Genomic DNA, 24,557 nt, shown 5'->3' with positions numbered 1-24,557 from the left:
CTGTCAATGACTTCCTGTATTGGTGACCACCCTGTCTGTACATGTCATAGGCATGATATCTGTGTAGTGGCAGGTGTAGTATTTCCGTTCAGACAAATTAAAGGAACACTCCAGTCAAAAAGGAAAACTCATCCAGCATATGGTGTTTATAGGTGTCCCTCACTTTTACATTGTATAGTCTTATTCAAATTTGTTCCTAATGACCAAGGAGCCGGGAGGCGATGTCTTTTCATTCTCCCGATTCTCCGATACAGTTACTGTGGGAGTAAGTGACAGCACAGCGTGATCTCGTGAGATCACGCTGTGTTGTGAGTACAGCTGAACATGAATGAAGAGAAGTGTATGACGCTGATTGGTCAACATCATACACTTCTCTTTACAACGCCCACTTGGTGAAAAGTAAAAAAATGCCCAGTTGGTCATTAAGAACAAATTTGCATAACACTTAAAATGCTCACAACTTTGTCAAAAATGTTTTTTTTTTAAAAAAAAAACATAAAACACATTACTTATCTACATTAAAGCACCTATTAGATTAGGTAGAAGATAAGGCAGTTATAAACTGGTGACCGATCCTCTAAGGTGTAACTGTTTGTCCCTGTAGGATTTTGTGCGGAAATCGAAGGAGGTGACACATGTTTAAAGAGGGGGATACGTTATTTGTTCTTAAAACATCCTTTCAGCATGGACCTTATACAAATAGAGAAGACTTAGTGATTCCCCATAAAAAAAAGGAGTTGTCAGTCTTGCAAGGCATGTCAATTAATTCTGAGGAGTAAGCAATTTCTGAGTGTATCAAAGGGACAAGTATTTGATAAGGATTTTATCAACTGTAAATCCCAGGGTATTGTGTACTTTAAATACATGTCTATCCCCTATAATTTGTGTGGGAAAGACATTCAGACAATGCTGCAGAAGAAATCTGGAACATAGGGGCACATTAACTAAGGGCCTGTTCACATCAGCGTTCGCTTTTCGTTGAGGGGGTTCCGTGGGAGGTTTCCATCGTGGAACCCCGCAACGGAAAGTCAAATGAAAACCTTAGCTTTTGTTTGCATCACCATTGATATCAATGGTGATGGAAACATTGCTAATGGTTTCCGTTTGTCACCGTTGCGCCAGGTTTCCGTTTTTCCAACTGAATCAATAGCGCAGTCGACTACGCTATTGATTCAGTCATTAAAACGGAAACCATTAGCAATGTTTCCGTCACCATTGATATCAATGGTGACTGAAACGGAAGCTGTGGTTTCAGTTTGACTTTCTGTTGCGGGGTTCACCCGACGGAAACCTCAGACGGAACCGCGGAACGGAAAGCCAACGCTGATGTGAACAGGCCCTAATACTGTCTAAGTTTTAGACCGTGTAAACTTAGAAAGGGCAGTCAGAAGATGCGCCAAATTAATCAAAGTGTTGCATGCTGTATGATTTTGGCGCTTCTAACTAGACCTGTTAGACGCTTTTTCTTACACCACCTCTTGCCTGGCTTAGTGTATGCTAGGTTTTCCCTAATAGCCGTGTCCTCTCTGCGCCCTGCCACACTGCAAAAATTATTCTGGTATGGTTTGGGGAACAGGACAAAGAGTTCAAGGTGTTGACTTAGCCTTCCAATTTTCCAGAACTCCATCCGCTCAACCATCTGTGGTATAACCTGAAAAATCAAGTCCAATCCATGGAGGTTCCATCTCGCAATTTACAGAACTTCAAGGATCCGCAGCTATTGTCAATGTGGCAGATACCACAGCAAACCTTCAGAGGTCTTGTGGAGTCCAGGCCATGACAGATGGTTTTAATGTTATGGCTGATTGGTGTGTAGATATGTGTGATTTTATATATCTTATATATAGTAGCATACTTGAGCTGTAGCGCTACATGTAAAATATTCATATAAGGGGAGACCCCTTTGAAAGTACTGTTGCTGTAGTACATGTCTGCATCTTACGAAGTCAGTAACTATACTTTTCTAGGGAGGATCAAAAAAAGAATAGAATTCTGACGCGTATCGCCAAAGGTCCCCTGGGTCAAGCGGGCAACCTCAAGTGGTGTATGCAGGAGTGTGAATGTCTCTGCACTCTGTAGACAGGTCTGGAAATTATGTAATTGGAGCACTCTTCAAGGGCCTAAGGATATACATAACTAGTTTTAGATACGCGATGACAAAACCAAAACAATTCCGTTGTATCCTATGATATTATATAGTTGATCTTAATTCAGACATCTAAGGCGCATCGTGTCTTCCCTGCATTTTCCTACAGATGCAGTACAGATTACTGTCATTAGATCATGATCTGTATCTTTACATCCCTGTCCACATGTCTCCACATATTCCTAATAACTGAGAAGGATAAAAAATGAATACTCTAAAAGCTGTCAAAAATAAAAACCTCTTGTACACATCTCATCCATTCTACATTACCCACGTGGGGATCTTTCACACTTTGTGGTCGTGTGCTGCACGGCCAAAAAACACACGGTAAAACAGCATGCATTTTCCATGAATTGCTGCAGTTTTGCAATGCAATAGTTGTCATGTTTTTTTTAGGGTGAAACGTTAAAAAAAAAAACCTTTAAAAAAAATGTGTGGCCAATAACCGCATCACATAACCGTGCCATTTTTTCGGTAAAATGCATTCAACTTTTCCATGCATTTTATGGCTGCGCGGCACAATACTGCAACGTGTGAACGTACCTTATAGTAATGTGTTACACAGAATGCGTGTTGCCACCAGAAACCGTCCATAACCTAAGTTTTGGTTTACCTGTGAAAGTTAATCCAGTTCCATAAAAATGAAATGCACGAACGAGACCTGTTTAAAACTGAATCTACCTTTGTTCTTAGACAATGTAACTTTGTATAGGAAACATTTGCTCGGCATAGCTATTGTGTAAATTCAGTTGGCTATTCCATCCACATTACAGTATGACAACCGCTTAAAACTATTTCCGTTCCTATGTATACGACCATCAAAGTTATTTGTTGCTCCTGTTTAATCCTATAAAAAAAAAAGAGACTTTTGTCATGAAGTGGTTAAGGCTTCTGGATATATCTGCCACATGCACAATCCCCATTGTAGACATAAGAATGCTTCATACATACAGTGTGATGTAAATGAGTGCAGAAGAGGCTTCTTGAGCCCCGGGTACACTTATCTCAATTTAATGACTAGGCCCCTTATGTCCATCTCGTGTCGGTAATTTAGTCACTGAGCCCTGCTATTGAAACTATTGTTTCCCCTTAGATCTGGTGTGCCAAATCGAAGAGACATTAATCTGTCAGTGAGCTGTCTTAATTAGTAGCCATGCAGTTTAGCTTTAAAGGTTAATTAAGCAGAGAAAAATACGTCCAAATTCTTGCTCATCAATGTATAATAATTTCTAGAATACTATATTGTACATTTCTAGATATTTAGATTACGTCTACAATTTAGTTACATGTGTGAAGTATAGACAGAACTGCTCTGTGTATTCCCGTTAATAAGTGAGGGATGTGATTTAAGATTTCCTCAAACATAATTAAATTGATTTGCCAAATCAAGCTCCGATGATATTTGTTTGTGAATATATTTGCAGTCATTACTTATTCCAAATAATCCCGTTTTAGAACTCCGCTCTTCAATGTTTTATGGTATGAGGCACTGCCAAGTCTGTCGATCCTTAAAGCCACAATGGAATCAGAATGACAATAGAAGAAGTGAAGGCCATAGCTGGATGAGAAAAAGGAACACAAGGCAGATCTTTAATTGAGCAATGAGAAAAAGAGCCCCTGCTGAGGGCAGTGAAATTCATTAGAAAGTGGAGATGTGTGGCGGGCTTCTAAATGATGCTGTTAGGTACAGTATTAGAGATGAACACAGGAGACCATAGGTTCTGTTTACTAAGCTAATGATTTTCCGTCATTGTTTAGGTTTGCACCTGGCCTAAATTTTGATACACATTACACCACTAAATGGTGCTAAATACTCCCCATGCTTCTTGTCCCCATTACATTCCCTTGTGATTTTCAAGAATTATTGTACTTTTTATATCACTGTCAGCTAATGAAGGCAGTCATTGTTTGCTAAGACCGGAATAAATGCACAATTCACTTTCTGAATTGTCATTGTAATAGTGAAGCTGGTCATAGTAGGAAACATTATTTGTATGATAGGTCCAATAGTTTGCCCTCTACACGATCATTGTATTTAAAGCTGGTCAAACCTGAGATAGGTTTCGGCCAAATGCTCGGACTCCATAGCCTGAGAATAGGTGTATTGAGCGTCTTCGCAAGCTAAGCCCGCTCCATACACTGGTTGTCAGCTGTGTATTACAGAGGGCACCACGCTCCAACAGCCGGGATAGGAAATAACTCCCTTAGATGCCACGGTCAATAGCGACCATGGCATCTAAGCCGATAGACGAAGGGGGAGGCCTTCTCTATTATCCCATGCCCCCTGTGCGGCAATGTGATGTCATGGCAGCCGTTAGCCTACTATGTTAGTAACCCTTTTAAGCCCAGACAGAGGCAAATCTTCATAAACCGTCAAAAGTACAATTCACTGCATAGTATTGTACCAGAGATCAAACGATCTCCTGTTCAAGTACCTTAGTGGGAGTAACAAAAATTACTAAAAATAAGTTTGATAAAGTTTTTAACCATATACAACAAAAAATAAATAACACTTTTTTCTGTAAAATAACTATTGACTATAACTATAAATAATTAAAAAAAACATAATTGTTGAAATCACAATATATTTATCCCACACAAAGAATATCGTAAAAAAAAAAACAAAGAATCATTTTTTTTTTTTTGTAACCTCGCCTCCTGAAAAAAATGAGACAAAAAGTCGTATGTTACCCCGTAAGAAAACAAGCCCTCACACTGCTCCATTAAAGTTAAGGGGCGCAGAATATGGCAACACAAAACTAATTTATTTTTAACAAATTGTTTTTATTTAGAAAAATGGGTACATCATAAAAAAACAATATAAATTGGGTATTATAATAAGGCTGATCCACAGAATAAAGTTAACATTCTGTTTTACTGTACAGTGAATGTCATAAAACCAATGGGAAAAATGTGTTTTTTTTTCAATTCCACCCCACAAAATAATTGTGAAAGTTTTTTCCAGTACATTATATGGTACAATAAATGGTGCTATAAAAAAAATACAACCTGTCCTTCAAAAAGAAAACAAGCACTCATACAGCTGTCGACAATAGAATAAAAACAGTTATGGCTCTTGGAAGGCTGGGATGAAAAAACAAAATATTGTGTAGACCTAAAGGGGTAAATCCAACATTTAACATCCAAAATACTGTTAGATTATTTAACCCTAAAACCAAATCTGTATTGGGCTGAGAATCTTTCAGCTGCAACTCTGACTTCTCATATAAAATCATGTAATTAACCACTCTTATCCATTGAGAAAGGATTTATGAGACATCCAAACATCAGCAGCAATGGTGCCCTATTTTACATTGATTTTTTTGATTTTTTTTTTAATCTTTTAACGTTTTTTTAAATATATTTACAGATTTTATATGGTGTCTAAATAGGAATTTAACCTGGAGCACTTATAAAACCAAAAACTAAATGTTAGTGCTCAGATTCAAATGTTGTGATGATTACTATTAGACTGCGGGCAACACGGCAAGAGTTCCAGTAAAATCAAGTATAAAATTGTTGCACTGGTTGTAAGGTTGATTGCAACTCTTTTTTCCCATAGGGCGTAATTAGAGTTGTACCATGACTACAATTTTACCATGATTTGCACTTTACTGTGTAGCCCCAGCTGACTAATACTGAGAAAGCACACTAATAGAAGAGACTGCTCAATTGGCGTGACCTATGCATTGTATGCATCATTGTGTATCCATGCGTCCTTCTTTGCAGGACCACGTGATCCACATGAAAAATGGAAGAGACAGATGCTCTTTAAGGTTTGGAAACTGTTTTAAGACCTATAATATGGTTGAAAATGCCAGCATATTAGTATCCAGTGGGTTTATTCCACCCCAAGCAAATTTTACCTGCAAAGTCGTTCAATCATAAAATAATCATTTAACATTTTTTTTTGTAGGGCAAAACAATTTTTAGAAAGGAAAAAAATACTTGTTTTTGTTTTAGAAGTCTTTATTTATATAGTGCCAACTAGTGATGAGCAAATTTGTAGAAAAATTGCTTTGCCAGCTTTTCACCAATAGTCAAATTTCTTGTTACAGAGTTGTAGTTCTCGTATATAAGATAATGGAGGCTGAAATATTGGAACCATATTCCACCCTCTCTGTTTATGTGCTTGAAATACGGCTCTGTATTAGAGAAGGATCGGGCTGTTGAATTTCAACATGCCCGATCCTTTTGTTTGGAAGGCAGAGTCTAGCAGTGACTCTCTCCCTTTTCACTATTGAAAGCACATGCACACTCAGCCAAGGGTGCATGTGTATCGGGGAGTCTTTAGGAATGTGGATGACCAGCCTTACAGACCGCTCCAATCACATGGTACAATAGATAAAAAGTGCTTTTATTATGTAGTATACCAGGCACATGGCTCGGAGTGCTGCTGTGCAAGGAAAGCTTTGAAGGGGAAGCCGGAATAAAGATGACTTTATTCTCTGGATCGGTGGGGGTCTTAGAGGTTGGACTTCCAACCATCAGATCTTTGAGATGGAAATCACAAAACTTCAGAATTTTATTGGGCTGTAGAGGAGAAGTTGGTAAAATGACACACTCTTCTCTGGCATCACTTCCTGCTTTTCAGCTGTTGGCTGAAGCTGCACCTCACAGACTTCTTACTCTGCCTGAAACCTACATTCATTCTGCACGTAATATTGTTAAAGAGACTATCTCATGTATTTCATTTTCGTTTCAGTAATTAGATTTAGTTATGTAAAATAGAAATGTGTTTGGTTTTTTTTAACCTGTTTTTTAAAGTTTCTTGAGGTGGCCATATTGAAGGCACTTTGAGAACGGTACAGCAGGGTTTGTGTGCATTAGGGCAGTGGCAATAAATAGAAATTAATTGACAGAGAATTTCATAGATTATCACAGTCTCCATGAAGTGATGGAGTACAGTCTTCTCCCCCAGAGATCGAGGAATGACAGGGCAGATGTATTCAGAGCCTTATCTGTGTGTGCATAGTGTTACTATCCTGCCTTCCCAAGACCTCCAGCAGTACAATAAAGCTGTCATTAAATCTCCCGCACTCTCCATCCGGTCTAAACAGCAAATCTAACAAGAGTAAACCGGAAGTGTCGGAAAATATAATTTTGCTGAAAAGTTAGTAGATGCTAGGAAATAACTTCCAGCAGATATGTTTGGAATATCAACTGTAAGTGAATGTAAACATGCCTGGAATAAAATATATCTATCCTAACATAAAAATAAGAGGGAAATAATATAAAGGCAGACAAAATGGACCATGTGGTCTTTTTCTCCCATTAATCTTCTGTGTTTCTATTGTGTGTGTGTGTGTGTTCTAATGGCTAATATGAATAATATGATATTTTTATATCACATGAAAAATTCAAAAAATCTTTTTAAAATGAAAACCTGATTTGATTAATACTGTACTTATTTTTATGTAGGTTCCACTCCTGGTTTTACCTTCCAAATACAGATGAAAAATACTGACAAAAATACATGTGTTAATGTGGCCTAATGTGAGCTCTTTGCTTCTTTTCAACTACCCTTCCCTGCCTTTCAGTTTAACTGCAGGAGGAAGCAACTAAAATATGTACAGCCAGCTTTATAATATTGTTTAAAGTCCCCAGCATATCGCCTATTAAACCAGCAATACCAGGTGGTAGTGGGTGAAAAATAATTTTTATGTAACCTATAATTGTCTTCTTAGTCGGCTCTGTACCTTTTAGTATTCTGTTTTTTAGTGTTCCCTCACCATATGCTAATGAGCATAAAAGGGTCATATCTTCGTTTGAAAAGAGTCAGATCTTCATTCCTCAAGCCTTTCCGAGTTAACCCCCCTGCCTTACTTTTGATTGACACCGCCTCGCGTCCCCCCAGCACACTTGACATCTCGCGCTTGCGCATCGATGTCCTCTTCTGGTGTGTGCGCACAACAGGACACCATAGTGGCACATGCGCAGTATCTAGCTTTGAGGCCTGGATGAAGCAGGGAAGGGTGGCGGACCATAGAAGACGGGTGCATGTGCGCTATCTCAGACTAGATTTTGCCATTCAGGGCGGGCCAGTTTTTGGTGGTGGGCGGGCATAAGCAGAGGAACGAACGAGACTGATGGATTATTACCATAAAAGGTGCAAAATGTTTGCAGACCGTTATTTACAGTCGGAGGAGGAGTTTAGGAGAGTGGATAACGGCAATGAACTTTTGACAGCAGCGGCCAGCGAGGGGAGAGTAGAGTTCAATAGGTGAAACGCTGGTGACAGGTTCCATTTAACTATATCCCAGGAAGGAGTTATAGCTAGGATTTACAGTTGTGTTAAAAAAAAAATAGCTGTCCAACATCATTAAACTGATAAATCAATGGTTTTGGTAGAAGTGATATTTCTAAATCGCAAATAATTTACTTGTAAGTGTAGTAGAGTAGTAATAAAAAAAACAGAGCCAACTATTAGGACTTGCATGGCACTCAGTATGTGTAATTTAATTATTAATTGAAAGGGGCTTGTTCAAAATAATAGCAGTGAGGCAGTAAATTGGTGAAATCCTTCATTCTGTGGAATAACAGGTGTCAATTTTGGCATTTATTTAATAACCCGTTAGTGACCGCCAATACGCCTTTTTACGGCGGCCACTCATGGGCTTAATTCTGATGCATGCGCCTTTTTATGGCGCTGCATCAGATTAAATAAACAGTCGTTAAATGTCCCTACGGTAGCTGAAGGCTGGGAGCAGCCCGGCTTGATCGTGCGAGATCAATATCCGTATCGATCTCGCCAGTTTAACCCCATCCGATGCGGCGCTCAATAGTGAGCGCTGCATCTGTGTGGTTTTGGAGAGAGGGAGGGAGCTCCCTCTCTCACCTCACCGGCACCCTGTGTAAGATCGCAGGGTGTCGGTGGTTTCTATGGCAGCCGGGGGGCTTAATAAAGGTCCCCAGGTCTGCCACTAGTTACGCTTGCCAGGCCATGCCAGAGGCAGATGTCTCTCTGTTTTACATGGACAGGCTCTAATACACTGCAATACAAAAGTATTGCAGTGTATTATAAAAGTGATTGGAGGATCGCATAGTGAAGTCCCCTAATGGGACTAGTAAAAAGGTAAAGAAAAGTTTTAATAAAGTTAATTTTAAAAACAAAGTGAAAAACAAAAATGAAAAACCCACTTTTTCCAATTCCAAAAGGCTTTATTATTAAAACAACAAAACAAATTACACTATAAAGTTATTACATTATTTAACCCGCACGGTGAACGCCATGAAAAACAATGCAAAAATTGCTGTTTTCTGTGAATCCTGCCATAAATTTTCTTTATAAAAAGTGATCAAAAAGTCGCATCTACTCCAAGATGGTACAAATAAAAACTACAAGTCGTCACGCAAAAAAAATACGACTGCATCGGCGGAAGAATAAAAAGTTATGGCTCTTGAAATATGGAGACACAAAAACAAATAATTTTGAAAAAAAAGTGTTTTTACTGTAAAACATACAAAATCTACATAAATTTGGTATTGTTGCAATCGTAACAAACTGCTGAATAAAGTTATTGTGTTATTTATACAACATGGTAAACGGTGTAAATTTAGGACGCAAAAATATGTGGTGAGATTGTTTTTTTTTCTATTCCTCCCCCAAAAATAAGTTAATAAAAGTTAATCAATAAATTCTATGTACCCCAAAATGGTGCTATTAAAAAAATAAAACTTGTCCCGCAAAAAACAAGATCTTATACAGCGAAGTTGACGCAAAAATAAAAACGTTATAGCTCTTTGAATGAGACAATGGAAAAACTTAAAAAATTGCTTGGTCATTAAGGCCTAAAATAGGCTGGTCACTAAGGGGTTAAGGTAGGAGGGTTGCAAATATTGCACATGTTGGTTATAGTTAATTTCCTTCTGAAATACTGGGGGAAATGGGTCGCTCCAGACATTGTTCTGATGAAAATCGTACTTTAATTAAAAAGTTGATTGGAGTGGGAATAACATCTAGAGAAGTCCAGCAAATTATAGGCTGCTCAGCTAAAATGATTTCAAATGCCTTGAAGTGGAAAAGAATGGATTGGAGAATACCCATTATGGCAAAGACTCAGCCAATGATCACCCCCAGAAAGATAAAAGAAGATGTGAAGTTACCTGCGAGTACTGCTACAATCAGAAGACGATTAAGTGAAGCCAAGTTACCAGCAAGAACTCCCCTCAAAGTCCCGTTGTTGAAAAAAAGACATGTCCTGAATAGGTTAAAATTTTCAAATGAACATTCATTGACTGGCCCAAAGACAAATGGCGCAACATTTTGTGGACTGATGAACGCAAAATTGTTCATTTTGGGTCTAGTGGCGGCAGACAGTCTGTCAGAAGACCCCCGAGCACTGAATTCAAGCTATAGTACACTTTGCAGACAGTAAAGCATGGTACTGCAAAAATCACGATACGGGGATGTTTCTCATACAATGGTGTTGGGCCTATTTGTCGCATATAATGGATCATGGATCAGTTTGAATATATCAATATACTTGAGGAGATCATGTTGCCCTATGCCAAAGAAGAAATGCCATTGAAATGTGTATTCCAACATGACAATGACCCAAAACACACCAGTAAGCGAACAACATCTTGGTTACAGACAAACAGGATTGAGGTAATGGAGTGGCCATCCCAATCCCCTGACCTCAATCCCATAGAGAACTTGTGGGGAGACCTAAAAAAATGTGGTTTATAAGGCAAAACCCAAAACTGCAGAAGAACTGTGGAATGTCGTCCAATCTTCCTGAGCTGGAATACATGTTCAGAGGTGGCAGAAGTTGGTCGACTCCATGCAACAGAGATGTCAAGCAGTTCTCAAAAACAATGGTAATGCCACTAAATATTAGTTCAGTAAAGTGAAAGCTAAGAAAAAATTCCGTTTATACATTACGGTTTTGAGTTTTTAAAGAAAAATGCTGGCACTGATATTTTTTTTGAACAGCTTTTTCTTTACTTTGTAAAATAAGTTAACACAAACTGGATACATTTTGTTTTGATTTGGAATTGAATGTGTCATATTTCCAGTGCATTTGCATTTAGGCAAATAAAAGTTATTATAATGATTTGAAGCTTTATTTGCTTTTTTAAACTCACTGCTATTTTATTGAACACTGTAAAAGGGCTGGTATAATAGCGGGGTTCACTTACTCGTGCCACCCACTATTACTGCCTCCTTTATCATCAGGGTCACTAGGGTTATGCCTCGTTCCCCTACCTTTGTCCTGTATTAACGTTGCTTCCCCACCCCTAACAAAGCCCCTGTCCCAGGGTTGGTTGTAATTCTTATTTTAACTCCTTAACGCCGAAGGACGGATATATCCGTCCTCAGCAGCTGCTAGTTCGCGCAGGAGGACGGATATATCCATCCTATGATCGCGCGGGTACTGACAGTGTACCCACGCGATCAGCGGCAGGAGCACGGCTGTTCTACACAGCCTGGCAACTGCCGAAATCGAAGCGCGCTCCGTTTCCGGCAGTTTAACCCATTAAATGCTGCTGTCAATAGTGACAGCGACATCTAATGTGTTTGACAGAGGGAGGGAACTCCCTCTGTCACCCGATCGGCGCCCCCGCAAACAAATCGCTGGTCGCCGTTGGGTTTCCATGACAGCCAGGGGCCTAACAAAGATCACCAGGTCTGTCTTCAGCAAATGCCTGTTAGGCGATGCCGGAGGCATGACCTAACAGATTGCCTGTCAGGCTGGGTTCACACGACCATGTTACGTCCGTAATGTACGGAACGTATTTCGGCCGGAAGACCCGGACCGAACACAGTGCAGGGAGCCGGCGCTCCTAGCATCATAGTTATGTACGATGCTAGGAGTCCCTGCCTCGCTGCAGGACAACTGTCCCGTACTGTAATCATGATTACAGTACGGGACAGTAGTTCCACGCAGAGGCAGGGACTCCTAGCGTCGTACATCACTATGATGCTAGGAGCCCGGCCCCCTGCAGTGTGTTCGGTCCGGGTCTTCCGGCCGAAATACGTTCCGTACATTACGGACGTAACATGGTCGTGTGAACCCAGCCTCAGTTTTACACTGACAGGCAATAATGCTTTGGTATACGAAGTATACCAAAGCATTATATATGCGATCAGCAGATCGCATAGTGAAGTCCCCTGGTGGGACTTAAAAAAAAATGTCAATCAGTTAAATAAAGTTTGTGGGAAAAAAAAAGAAAAAAAATTACAGTCAAAATCAAATAAAACTACTTTTTTTGCCCAAAAAGTGGTTTTATTTAGTAAAAGTGTCAAAACGAATAACACATACACATATATGGTATCCCCGTGATCGTAACAACTTGACCAATAAAATGAACACATTTATTAAACCGCCGGATGAACGGCGTCCAAAAAAAACGCAAAAAACAACGGCAAAATTCTCTTTTTTTCTCCCATTCCCCCCCATAAAAAATAAAATAAAAGTTAATCTATAAGTCCTATGTACCCCAAAATAGTACTAATGAAAACTACACATTGGCCCGCAAAAAACAAACGCCCACATATGGCCACATCGACGGAAAAATAAAAAAATCACGTCTCTTGGAATTCGGCGATGCAAAAACAAGTAATTTTTTTCTAAAAGGGTTTTTTTATTGTGCAAACATAGGAAAACATATAAAACCTTTACATATTTGGTATCCCCGTAATCGTGCCGACCCATAGAATAAAGTTAACATGTTATTTACGCTGCATAGTAAACGGCGTAAATTTATAACGTGAAAATCAATGCTGGAATAGCTGCTTATTTTCAATACTCTCCTAAAATAAAGTTAATAAAAGTTAATCAATATATTGTAAGCATCTAAAAATGGTACAATTACAAAATACAACTCGTCCCACAAAAAACAAGCCCTTATACGGCTATGTCGACGGAATAAAAAAAAAGTTACGACTCTTGGAATTCGACCGTGAAAAAACAAAAAATAATCCTTGGTCATTAACGTGCAAAATGGCCCGTTCATTAAGGGGTTAAGTTGCACATAAATATTTTTATGAGCCCATTCACTTGAATTTGCACAGATCAACACCCTTTTTCTGTCACCGTATTATAAATGCTTATCCATACCAAGTGTTTGAAATATTGGGCCTGTTGGTCTAAGGTAAAAATAAACAGTCCTTCATGTGTTTTTAAATATTTCTGCCATATTTGTATTTGACCCATTTCAATAATATGGAACAGGAATTAAATTAAAGAGGAAGAGACAGGGTTAAAAAAATGTTGCAGGTAGCATGTTCTTTATTTATCTGTCAGTTGCAAAATTTCTTAGATTGCTTAAAACACTTAAAGAGGCTCTGTCACCAGAATTTGCAACCCCTATCTCCTATTGCAGCAGATAGGCGCTGCAATGTAGATTACAGTAACGTTTTTATTTTAAAAAAACGAGCATTTTTGGCCAAGTTATGACCATTTTTGTATTTATGTAAATGAGGCTTGCTAAAGTCCAACTGGGCGTGTTTAAAGTAAAAGTCCAACTGGGCGTGTATTATGTTCGTTACATCGGGGCGTTTTTACTTCTTTTACTAGCTGGGCATTGAGAAGAGAAGTATCATCCACTTCTCTTCACAACGCCCAGCTTCTGGCAGTGCAGACACACAGCGTGTTCTCGAGAGATCACGCTGTGACGTCACTCACAGGTCCTGCATCGTGTCAGACGAGCGAGGACACATCGGCACCAGAGGCTACAGTTGATTCTGCAGCAGCATCGGCGTTTGCAGGTAAGTCGATGTAGCTACTTACCTGCAAACGCTGATGCTGCTGCAGAATCAACTGTAGCCTCTGGTGCCGATGTGGCCGACACGATGCAGGACCTGGGGCAGGAAGTGAGTGATGTCACAGCGTGATCTCTCGAGAACACGCTGTGTGTCTGCACTGCCAGAAGCTGGGTGTTAACGAACAGAAGTGGATGATGCTGATTCGTCAGCATCATACACTCCCATTCCTAACGCCCAGCTAGTAAAAGAAGTAAAAACGCCCCGATGTAACACACATAATACACGCCCAGTTGTACTTTTACTGTAAACACGCCCAGTTGTACTTTTGCAAGCCTCATTTGCATAAATACAAAAATGGTCAAAATTTGGACAAAAATGCTCGTTTTTTTAAAATAAAAACGTTACTGTAATCTACATTGCAGCGCTGATCTGCTGCAATAGCAGATAGGGGTTGCAAAATCTGGTGACAGAGCCTCTTTAACACCCTTTTGAAAATATTCTTTTAAAAAGGACATCCCAAAGGAATGGCGGAGTGTGGCATGTTAATTGCGACTATTAAAGATATTTGACTTCGTTGCACAAAACTAAATTACATATAGAAGAGGCCATAGCTTGGGTCAGAGATTGCACCCATTTTAGAACCAGGGCCGACCTTAGGATGGATGGTGCCCTGTGCCATATCTTATCTTGACCCCCCCCCCCACTGACTATATAGTGCCCAAATAATGCAATGATACAGTGTATAAATAACCATACAGTGCCGAAATAACATTGCCATAAGACCCAAATTACAGAGCCAGACAGTTGCTTAAATGGATTGTCCACTTGGGACAATCCCTACTTGCTAGAAGGGTCCACCAATTATAGCCTAATTACAAAGTGTCCCCCAGTGATCAGCTGTAATCTGTGGGGAAATCTGGTAATAAGTGCTTAATTTCCCTGCAGCGCCACCACAGGGGAAATTAAGCATTACACAGTTCCCATTCAGATTAATGGCTTGTCTGTAATGCTGGACAGGACAGGTCCTCCAGGGTGAGAGACGATCTTTCTAACCGCTCTCCACTCTGACAGAGAGATGAGGATTCTGATGAGAGACCCCCACCCCACTATTAACTTATAAATCTGGACAACCCCTTTACATAATACTGCCCAATCTATAAACTAGGGAATTTGTCTGCATTCAGTGCAGTTGTCTTGCCATAGTGGGTTTGGCACCAAGTTTGGGACCGGGGGTGCAACCTCCAGGTGCCAAGCCCGTCGGGGCCAGTTGTACTTCCTTCAGTATTGACAAGTGATGCACATACCTGCATCACACTGCAGACACAATCCAAATGCGGCCCCTGTATGGAACAATTGTTAGTATTACTCTAGAACATTTGTCATGAGCATTGCGACATTTGAATTAGTTTGGCCCAAACATGGCTTAAATTAGTGTCAGTTTTTACATAGAATAAACCATTTCCCAGTGATAGTCTACATCAGGGATACTCAACTATTTTTAGTGAAGGTCCATTTTCATGGGTCTTTTGTCAGGTGAATGTCCGAGCTGAACACCAATAATAAGGCTATATTCATACAGGTCAGATTTGCCATAGACTATTCCGACCACTGGATCTGCGGCAGAAATCTGAGGCTTATCTGCCACAATGCCCATTATAGAGAGTGCCACACAGTTCCCCCTGTAGACAATGCAACACAATGCCAATTTTAGATTGATGCCAGACAATGCCCCATGTAGACAGTGGCCTATGGTTTCCCCTGTAGAAAGTGCCACACCACCCTGTAGATAGTGACACAGTGCCCCCTGTAGATAGTGCCACTTACCCACTTGTGTACTCACCTAGCCCTGTTCCCGCTACGAACGGAGCTGCACAGCCTCCCCAGCCATGTTAGGCCTACAGTCTATAAAAGCGCCGATCTGAGACGCTTGCATAGGCCGGCACAATGCAGTGACGTCATCATGCTGGCCTGCGCAGGGATCCTATCCCGGCATCTTATAGGCTGCAGGCCTAATGTGGCCTGTAGCCTAGTGAATGGCAGAGCAGAGAGCTGATAGCTCCCTCCTCCGCCATAGTATTAAATTTCCTCTGCGACCTGAGAGCGCAGATACAACTGAATGTGGCAGTCACCCTGGGATCCACCCAGAGACACCACTGGTCCAGATAACAGGCATCCGCGGACCAGATTCGGACCACGATCCACGATTTCAGGATTTACAGTCTACATAAATCTGACCCACAATGTCAGTATATAAGGCCATATTCATATTAGCACACTAGCGTGAATGTGCTGCTAATCTGCAGAGCCACTATCTTTTTATTCAGGGAAAGAAAGTCGGTAAGTCCATGTTCACACTAGCTTTTTGTTTTTTCCAACTATAATTTTTATTACGAAATAAGAAGAAAGGGTCTAGAGTGAAATGTGTAAGGTAGTCATCAACCACATAAATGCATCAATAACAATGGTGTGAGAAAAAGAAAGGCAGACCACTGGAATCCGCAAGGAAAGAAGTACAAAAGGATATTCAGGTATTTGAGAGAGGAAGAATGTGTGTTTGAGCTATTGTAAGTGTGGTTTAAAAAAAAGTAAGAACAGCACGAGAAAAAATAGACCAAAGGAGTAAGTAGAAGAACAAGAGAAGAGAAAGAAAAATGGAAGGAAGAAGGGGCAAGAGGGAGGATTCCAGTCTAGGGGTTGCAGAGGTAGCCGTGGTGCTTAAATGCGCCCAAAAGCCCCTCTGCCTTCTAAAAAGATACCAATATTATTAATTGTACATGGTAGGTGGGAGGCCTTATTAATGTATGTTCCCACGAGGCAGATTTGATACAGTAATGTCTGCGACTGTTCCATACATCTGAATGGTGTTTGCACAAATTAATGCACATTCCTATGTTGAACATGTTCTGTATATCATTCGTGTTGGGCCAGTTGTTTTATGTCTGAAGCGGACACTACTGATGTCAAAGTTGTGCACTTTGTCCAATAGTGCAGCATTCATAGCCGGACAGAAATAACGCTTCATCCTACATTTTCTGTCCAGTGCAGGTAGAAGTCCAGCATCACAACTGAAGGATCTGATGCCAAAACTGCTCCCATAGGAAAGCATAGGATAAGTTCTGGCATTAGTTTTCCTCTGGAGTTTCTGTACCCCGCGGAAGAAAAAATGGATCGCCGGACATATGTTAAAGAGGCTCTGTCACCAGATTATAAGGGCCTACATAATCCTACATAATCTGATCGGCGCTGTAATGTAGATAACAACAGTGGTTTTTATTTTGAAAAACGATCATTTTTGAGCAAGTTATGAACAATTTTAGATTTATGCTAATTTTTTTATTAATGCCCAACTGGGCGTTTTTTTAACTTTTAGCCAAGTGGGCCTTGTAAAGAGAAGTGTATGACGCTGACCAATCAGCGTCATACACTTCTCTCCATTCATGTCCATCTGTATTCACAGCACAGTGTGATCTCGCCAGATCACGCTGTGCTGTCACATACACCCACATTAACTTTACTAACGTGTCTTGAGAGTGAATAGACATTGGCTCCAGCCAGGAAGCGATGTCTATTTACACTCCCGACACTTCAGTAAAGTTTCTGTGGGACTTAATCACACAGCACAGCGTGGTCTTGCTAGATCACGTTGTGCTGTCATTCACAGCGGGACCCCACAGAAAGATCTCACAGTAAGTTCCACAGAAACTTTACCGAAGTGTCGGAAGTGTGAGTAGACATCGCCTCCTAGCTGGAGGCGATGTCTATTCACTCTCAAGACACTTCAGTAAAGTTAATGTGGGTGTATGTGACAGCACAGCGTGATCTTGCGAGATCAGGCTGTGCTGAGTACAAATGGACATGAATGGAGAGAAGTGTATGACGCTGATTGGTCAGCGTCATACGCTTCTCTTTACAATGTCCACTTGGTCAAAAGTTAAAAAGCGCCCAGCTGGGCATTAAGAAACTAATTAGCATAACTCTAAAATTGTCCATAACTTGCTCAAAAATTATAGTTTTTCAAAATAAAAGCCACTGTTGTTATCTACATTACAGCACCAATCAGATTAGGTAGGGGATAGGGCATTTATAAACTTGTGACAGAGCCTCTTTAAGTTTGTCTTAGGACTTGTCCACACGTAGCGGAATTGCTGCGTATTTTCCGTCCGGAATTGCGGACGGAAAATACGCAGCAGAATACAGTAGCAGCAAAGTGGGTGAGATTTAACAAAGGAAATGGTGCGTTTTTTTCCGCAGCGGATTGTCTGCTACTATCAACGTAATTGCTGCACAAATTTTCTGCAGCAATTCCGTTACGTGTTGACAAGCCCGTAGTTTACTTTTTATCATTGAGGTCAAAATATGAGTGTCTTCACTTGCAAGCACATCAGTTAGATATGTGGTTTTGTGGCTGGTGTATGTGTTCAGCACCATATTTGTGACAGCGCTAGTACTGCTTATGCTCATAAAAAGTAGCAAATGCAGCATCTGCTCCTCTGTCATGTAAATGAGTCAGGGGAGTGTGAAATGTTAACTGTGTATCTGATTGGCATATTGACAAACAGTAAGCAGTGATATCACAGATTTGTAAATGGAGCAATTCCTAATAGAATTCTCTTGCACCTGTATGTACAGAGCCTGAACAGCCGTTTCATTGAGCTCTATCTGAAATGTCCCTTTGTGCATGTGAGCAAGTAAAATTGTCGTCTAAGGAAAGTGGATGTTAAGTATTTGTGTGAGGTTATTGCAAATGTCTACTGATAAGTAAGTGAACACTAACTTCATCTGTTACTTAAATATATCTTCAGAGCTGCGAATAGATACATGTGCCCCAATTTAGCCTGATTTTATATATATATATATATATATATATATATATATATATATATATATATATATATATATATATATATATAATCTTTACAACATCAGCAGGTCTCACACCTCAGTACTAAATAGAAGGAGTATAATTAGGTTATAAAACATCGTTGTTGAGGTTGTTAATGTTTATAGGAAAACACTACATCTTAGGGAAGGAGTTTTAATTAATCAGGGAAATGTCAATGTCTCATCAGAGGGACCTTGTAAATCTCTCAATAAATGCACAATCAGGATGTTCATTGTCTTATAATCATCCTTTTTATATTTCCATATTTCCGTTTGCCAGCCTGACACTAATATTATCTAACTCTAAAGGTGATGTGATTATCCAGATCACAAGTTAAAATCTTAAACATAAACCTGTCGACTACAGGTAAATTCAGTCATTATAAGAGCTGAGCAGGTAGAAGTACAAAGTTAAGTCCTTTCACAGTGTGTTGGAGTCCAGAACAGGGTCACCACTGGCACTATGACTGAACAGCATTGTGCAGGAAACCTACGTAGTGCCCATAGTCTTCCCAATGAGTCCAGGTTGCCCCTTATTGTAATATGTGCTTACAATGATAATGTACTTGTAGTCGGTGCTATGTTATGAACACCTGATTGAACTGATTCGTTTGCAACTCATAATTATGAAGAGTAATGAAAAGCAGATCGTGCAATGTAAATTCTTGACATCATAGTCTATCAATGGACCTCAGAAAAATCCTTCTCATTTCATCGCCACTGATTACCTAAATAAAATGTGCTTTGCCTGTGGCCTAATCCGATGACCCTTGCCTGGATTTTATGTGGTGTAACCTCATTATCCATACTAGAGGTTCTGGATATACAAGCCTCAATTCCCCAGAGGTTGCCACTGAATTATTTGATCCCATTCACACTGAAGTGGCCCTAATCAGCAGCAGTCAACATCTGATGGGGTTAATAGAACGCCTTAACCCTTCTGCTGCTGGCAGCTTTTGCAATGCTGCATCTCATGAAAGCCCTTGACCATATAAGTGTTTCGTTTCCTTCAGTTACATTTCTATGCTATAAAAATAAACCTCATTCATATTCCTGCTGTGTTGTGGTTTCAATGGCTCGATGTTTATCCTCACTCTATACCAGCTCCGTTTTACTGCTAACTAAACCTCATTATTAAGTCACCAAACTAACAAAAGAGTTTTCTTCCACCTTAACCTTGCACACAATCCTTTAACAAATTAATTAATCCTAATGAATTAACACTTCATTTATTTAAACGCGCTACAGTTCATGAATTAAATTTTCATGCAGTGATTAAAGGCTGCTAAAATATGTATGATTTCGTTAAAATTGTATAATAAATCAGGGCAATGTGTTACATGACAAGGCAACTATTTTTCTTGTCCCCTTTGTACATGCTTAGGCTTCTGTGAAACAAAATAGGGTCTGATTTCGTTCAAGAAGGAAGATATCTCCATATGTTACATTGTATTTTATTACAAATAAAAATAATATTATTGAGTGCATATATTGTGATGTGTACATTCCATTGCGTGAGAGCAAGCATTCTTCATTGCTGTCATGGTCACATTACTATAGTAAAAAGCAAAAGCTTCTAAACAGCATGCGTATAAGTCAGTCATCTGTCTTTGTTCCATCAGAGAATGTTCCAGGGAATAACAAGACTTTCAATTTTTAATTTGACAACATTCTACACTTTGCCAGTAAAGGAAATAATTGCAGTTTGTACATCAGTAATTAGCAAGTCTTTGCTGATGTCAGGAAAGCCCTGGCTTGGACATGGAAATACTCTCTGCATTCTGCTCATCCACCTGTAGGACATTTTAGGAGGTCTGGTAATGGGAGCAGAAAGTTCTGCAGCGACAGTGTAAAACCCATGCACACTTGTCACTGTCAAGGTGAGTGTGTAAAGGTGCAATCTAAGTAAAATGTGGTTTTCAGAAGCTTTTATATCCTGTCTGATGTGCTTTCCAAGTGCTTTCATAGGGTTGTTGATGGGCCAGAGAGATGTCTCAAAAGTAATTAGTGCTCTGGAATGTGCCATAAAGGCAATTTATTTGGAGGTTGTTGTGTTTGTTTGCTGGCAATGATCCTGGAGGGTTTCTCTTCTTTATTCTGCATTACTTACTGTTTCTTCACAAGGAGGCCTTGCAGATTGAGTGTCTCCTAATCCTTCTCCCAGCAGACAAATCACTTACCAATGACTTCCATGCATTTCTTATTCTCTTTGAAATTAGGTTTTATGTGGCAGTGTCAGCTTGCACAAGTGCAAAGACCTTCCTCTTCACCTTTCAAATGCCAATTACCTTCCCGGGTCCATTACCATCCCTATGCAGCCAGATAATTCTATGCAATTAAATAGAGATCATTTGGGTGGTAAAGTTGTGTGTAAACATATTATTATTATTAATATCCATCATTGACCAAACTTAATATGGTGATGTCTAGGAATTGCTTGGTTTCTAGTCATTGCCCATGTGATTTAAAGTTTCATGTATGCATCCCAAGAGATAGCATAATGAATGGCATCCTCTCCCCCTTTCCTATTCTAGCGATGAGAATCCCAGTGAGTGGCTCAAGCGCAGACTGCAATGATGAGCTGTGTCTAATAGCAATGTGTCTGTGTCCATGGGGTCAGCAGGACGATGGGGCTCTGCATCTCAGCTATTGTGCACACCTTATATGCCACTTTTTCTGGGTCGTTTATTTCAGATATAATTCATTAAAATGCTAATTGAGATTGTCATTCCAGATATGTTTATCGATGTGCAAAGTAAATGGACACTAATAGAAATGAGTATTAGAATGCGTCGGAGACCGAGCTGCACAGTGCTGCTGCTTTCTATTGAGCATCTTCAGAATTAACTCTCCTGCTGCTGGAAAGGATGCTGGGATCAGTCTTTCAGAATTTGTTTTGTACAATCGTCTACGTTTGAGTCCGATTAGATAATGTTTATACCTTTCATTCTGATATACTTGCCCGTTGTTCAATGTTTTTATATATATATATATATATATATATATATATATATATATATATATATATATATATATATATATATATATATATATATATATATATATATAGATAGATCTAATGCGCAAATACAGTAAACATGCTTATGTTTTTTTATACTGATGTTCATTTAAAGTTATAGGAGAATTTATTCTAAAGCTAATAATATGTATAACAAGGATTCTGAATGGTCCCAGAATTAGAGATATGTAAGGTAATATAGTGATCATGGTGTCAGACATGTTCCTGTCAGTAATTCTATTACAGAACACTGCGTAAGTCTTTAATAAATAACACGCAAACATAGATTGCATTCAAGTGCATTGCAATTGCAAGTACCATATACTTTGGATCTTGTGTATCCTGGACAGGCATGGTACCGTATAGAATTATATACAATCGTGTAGCTAGATGAGCATCTCTTGCACGGTAGAGCTGTATGCGAAGATCGTGGGTAGTGGTGGCTCCTTCCAGGTGCTGCACCTGCCCATCTCTGCTGTCTGCTGGTCACCATCAGAGCTGCCACCAGCCTCAGCACCGCCCACACTACCAACTGATCACTAAATGCAACAAGCCCACAGACAGCTGATGAGTGTCAAGCCTGGAGTCTCGCGATACTAGAGAACGTCTGGAGCTGCGAGATGTGGGGCTCAGGTGTAAGGAGCAGCTCATCCCAGTAGTAGAATAGAGCAGACAGATAAGTGAGAGCAGAGGCTGGAGGGAGGCACACTCAGTACTGTGTGGTGCTGGTGGTGGTCATCATCAGAAGATCTGACTGCAGCTACAGCAGCCACACGTCAACGACCAGGGCACTTTCTCTTCTCACTTTAAGAGCACTTCAGGATTCCATGCAATTCTTCCAAGATGATGTCAATGAACAGCAAGCAGCCGCACTTTGCCATGCACCCGAGCTTACCTGAGCACAAGTACACCTCCCTGCACTCCAGTTCCGAAGCAATAAGAAGAGCATGCTTGCCAAATCCACAGGTAAGTAGCCATGCCAATGACCAGTCATATATGATCCTATTATAGGCTTGTTTGTGCTGTGCCCTTGGTCCTGGGGTCTCTATCACACTTACCATTTATATTTGCTGGATAGATGATACATGTACCGATTTACATCACACACACATTTATGTATGTATGCATATATATATATATATATATATATATATATATATATATATGTGTGTGTGTGTGTGTACAGGTATCAATTGTGTGACAATAATGAGTAAATATTTATGTGACATGGAAGTTTATAATAAGTGACAGGTGTATTATATTATTTCAGATTGATGTCTTATGAGTAAGTGCATATACTATGTATGTATGTATATGTGTTTATTTTGCTTTGTTCTTTGAGATTATCCACTTCATGAATGGCATCGGTAACTGTCTTTTTTGCCTTGTATTGTAAGGTTTGCAGTTACTTTTATTGTATGTTTAGTTCTTCTATTACGTTTTGGGCTTGTTGTGTTGCACATCTTCTAAATCACTGTGTTCACATATTAAAGCATCTTTATCACTTCGGTCTCCAGATGCAGAGCAACATCTTCGCCAGCCTAGATGAGACCCTTCTGGCCCGGGCCGAAGCATTGGCCGCCGTGGATATGGCAGTGTCCCAGGGAAAGAGCCACCCTTTCAAGCCTGATGCCACCTACCATACTATGAGCAGCGTGCAATGCCAGTCCAACTCCACCGTGCCACTTGGCCACCACCATCACCACCACCACCATCATCACCACCAGGCGCTGGAAGCCGGAGACCTACTGGACCATGTTACTTCCCCGTCCCTAGCCCTGATGACCTCTGCTGGACATGATGGGGTCGGGGGTGGAGGAGGAGGTGGAGGGGGAGGCGGTGGCGGAGGTAACGGGGGATTGATCTCCACTTCGGCCCATCCACACAGCCATATGCATGGCCTGAGCCACCTTTCACATCAGGCAGCCATGAACATGACTACCGCCCTGCAGCACCCGGGGCTGGTGGGTGCTGCTCATCATGGACCCGGTGGGCAGATGGCCTCCGCCTGTGGGGTGGCAGCAGGACTGGCGTCTATATGTGATTCTGAGACTGACCCCCGGGAGCTGGAAGCCTTTGCCGAGCGCTTTAAACAACGGAGGATCAAGCTAGGGGTGACCCAGGCGGACGTGGGCTCTGCCTTGGCCAACCTAAAGATCCCCGGGGTGGGCTCCCTCAGCCAGAGCACCATCTGCAGGTTCGAGTCCCTCACCCTGTCCCACAACAACATGATTGCCCTGAAGCCTATCCTGCAAGCCTGGCTGGAGGAGGCCGAGGGGGCCCAGAGGGAAAAAATGAACAAGCCCGAACTGTTTAATGGGGGGGAAAAGAAACGCAAGAGGACTTCCATCGCCGCCCCAGAGAAGAGGTCCCTGGAGGCATATTTCGCCGTCCAGCCGAGACCCTCCTCAGAGAAGATCGCGGCCATAGCCGAAAAACTGGACCTCAAAAAGAATGTGGTGCGGGTCTGGTTCTGTAATCAGAGACAAAAGCAGAAAAGAATGAAATTTTCTGCCAATTACTAACTTTATTTATTGTATTTATTTATCATGAATTTATTTATTTGTCTATTGGAGGGAGGAGGGCTTCTCTCCTGTAACAGGACTAGGAATCATGAGATGATCTCTACGGATGATTAAATAAAGAAAAATTAAAGATATTATTTATTGTCGGGACCAATGGACAATAAAACACAGCACAGGGGAGGAGTGGCTGCAAACATCTATTCTTCAATTTGAATCTTAAAATCAAGGGGAAGTGTTCTGGATAAGGACAACTCGTGTAAATCCATCACATAG

The 24,557-nt window shown here is 40.5% G+C and overlaps 1 protein-coding gene across 1 annotated transcript in view; it reads left to right on the top strand.

Moving 5' to 3' along the window:
• The first annotated feature begins 22,364 nt into the window (after positions 1–22,364).
• POU4F1 (POU class 4 homeobox 1) overlaps positions 22,365–24,557 on the top strand; it is a 3,155-nt gene continuing 962 nt past the window's right edge. Inside the window, exons 1-2 of the mRNA XM_075850263.1 lie at positions 22,365–22,725; positions 23,277–24,557. The exon at positions 23,277–24,557 is cut by the window's right edge and continues 962 nt beyond it. Coding sequence (XP_075706378.1) covers positions 22,603–22,725; positions 23,277–24,284 — 1,131 coding nt within the window. The 5' untranslated portion in view covers positions 22,365–22,602 and the 3' untranslated portion in view covers positions 24,285–24,557. The remainder of the gene's footprint in view (positions 22,726–23,276) is intronic.

The sequence above is a fragment of the Rhinoderma darwinii genome, chromosome 2 (genome assembly GCF_050947455.1).
Source record: "Rhinoderma darwinii isolate aRhiDar2 chromosome 2, aRhiDar2.hap1, whole genome shotgun sequence".
NCBI classification, from domain to species: domain Eukaryota; kingdom Metazoa; phylum Chordata; class Amphibia; order Anura; family Rhinodermatidae; genus Rhinoderma; species Rhinoderma darwinii.
Note: the sequence above shows the minus strand (reverse complement) of the source record. Positions and strands in the feature narration are given on the sequence as shown.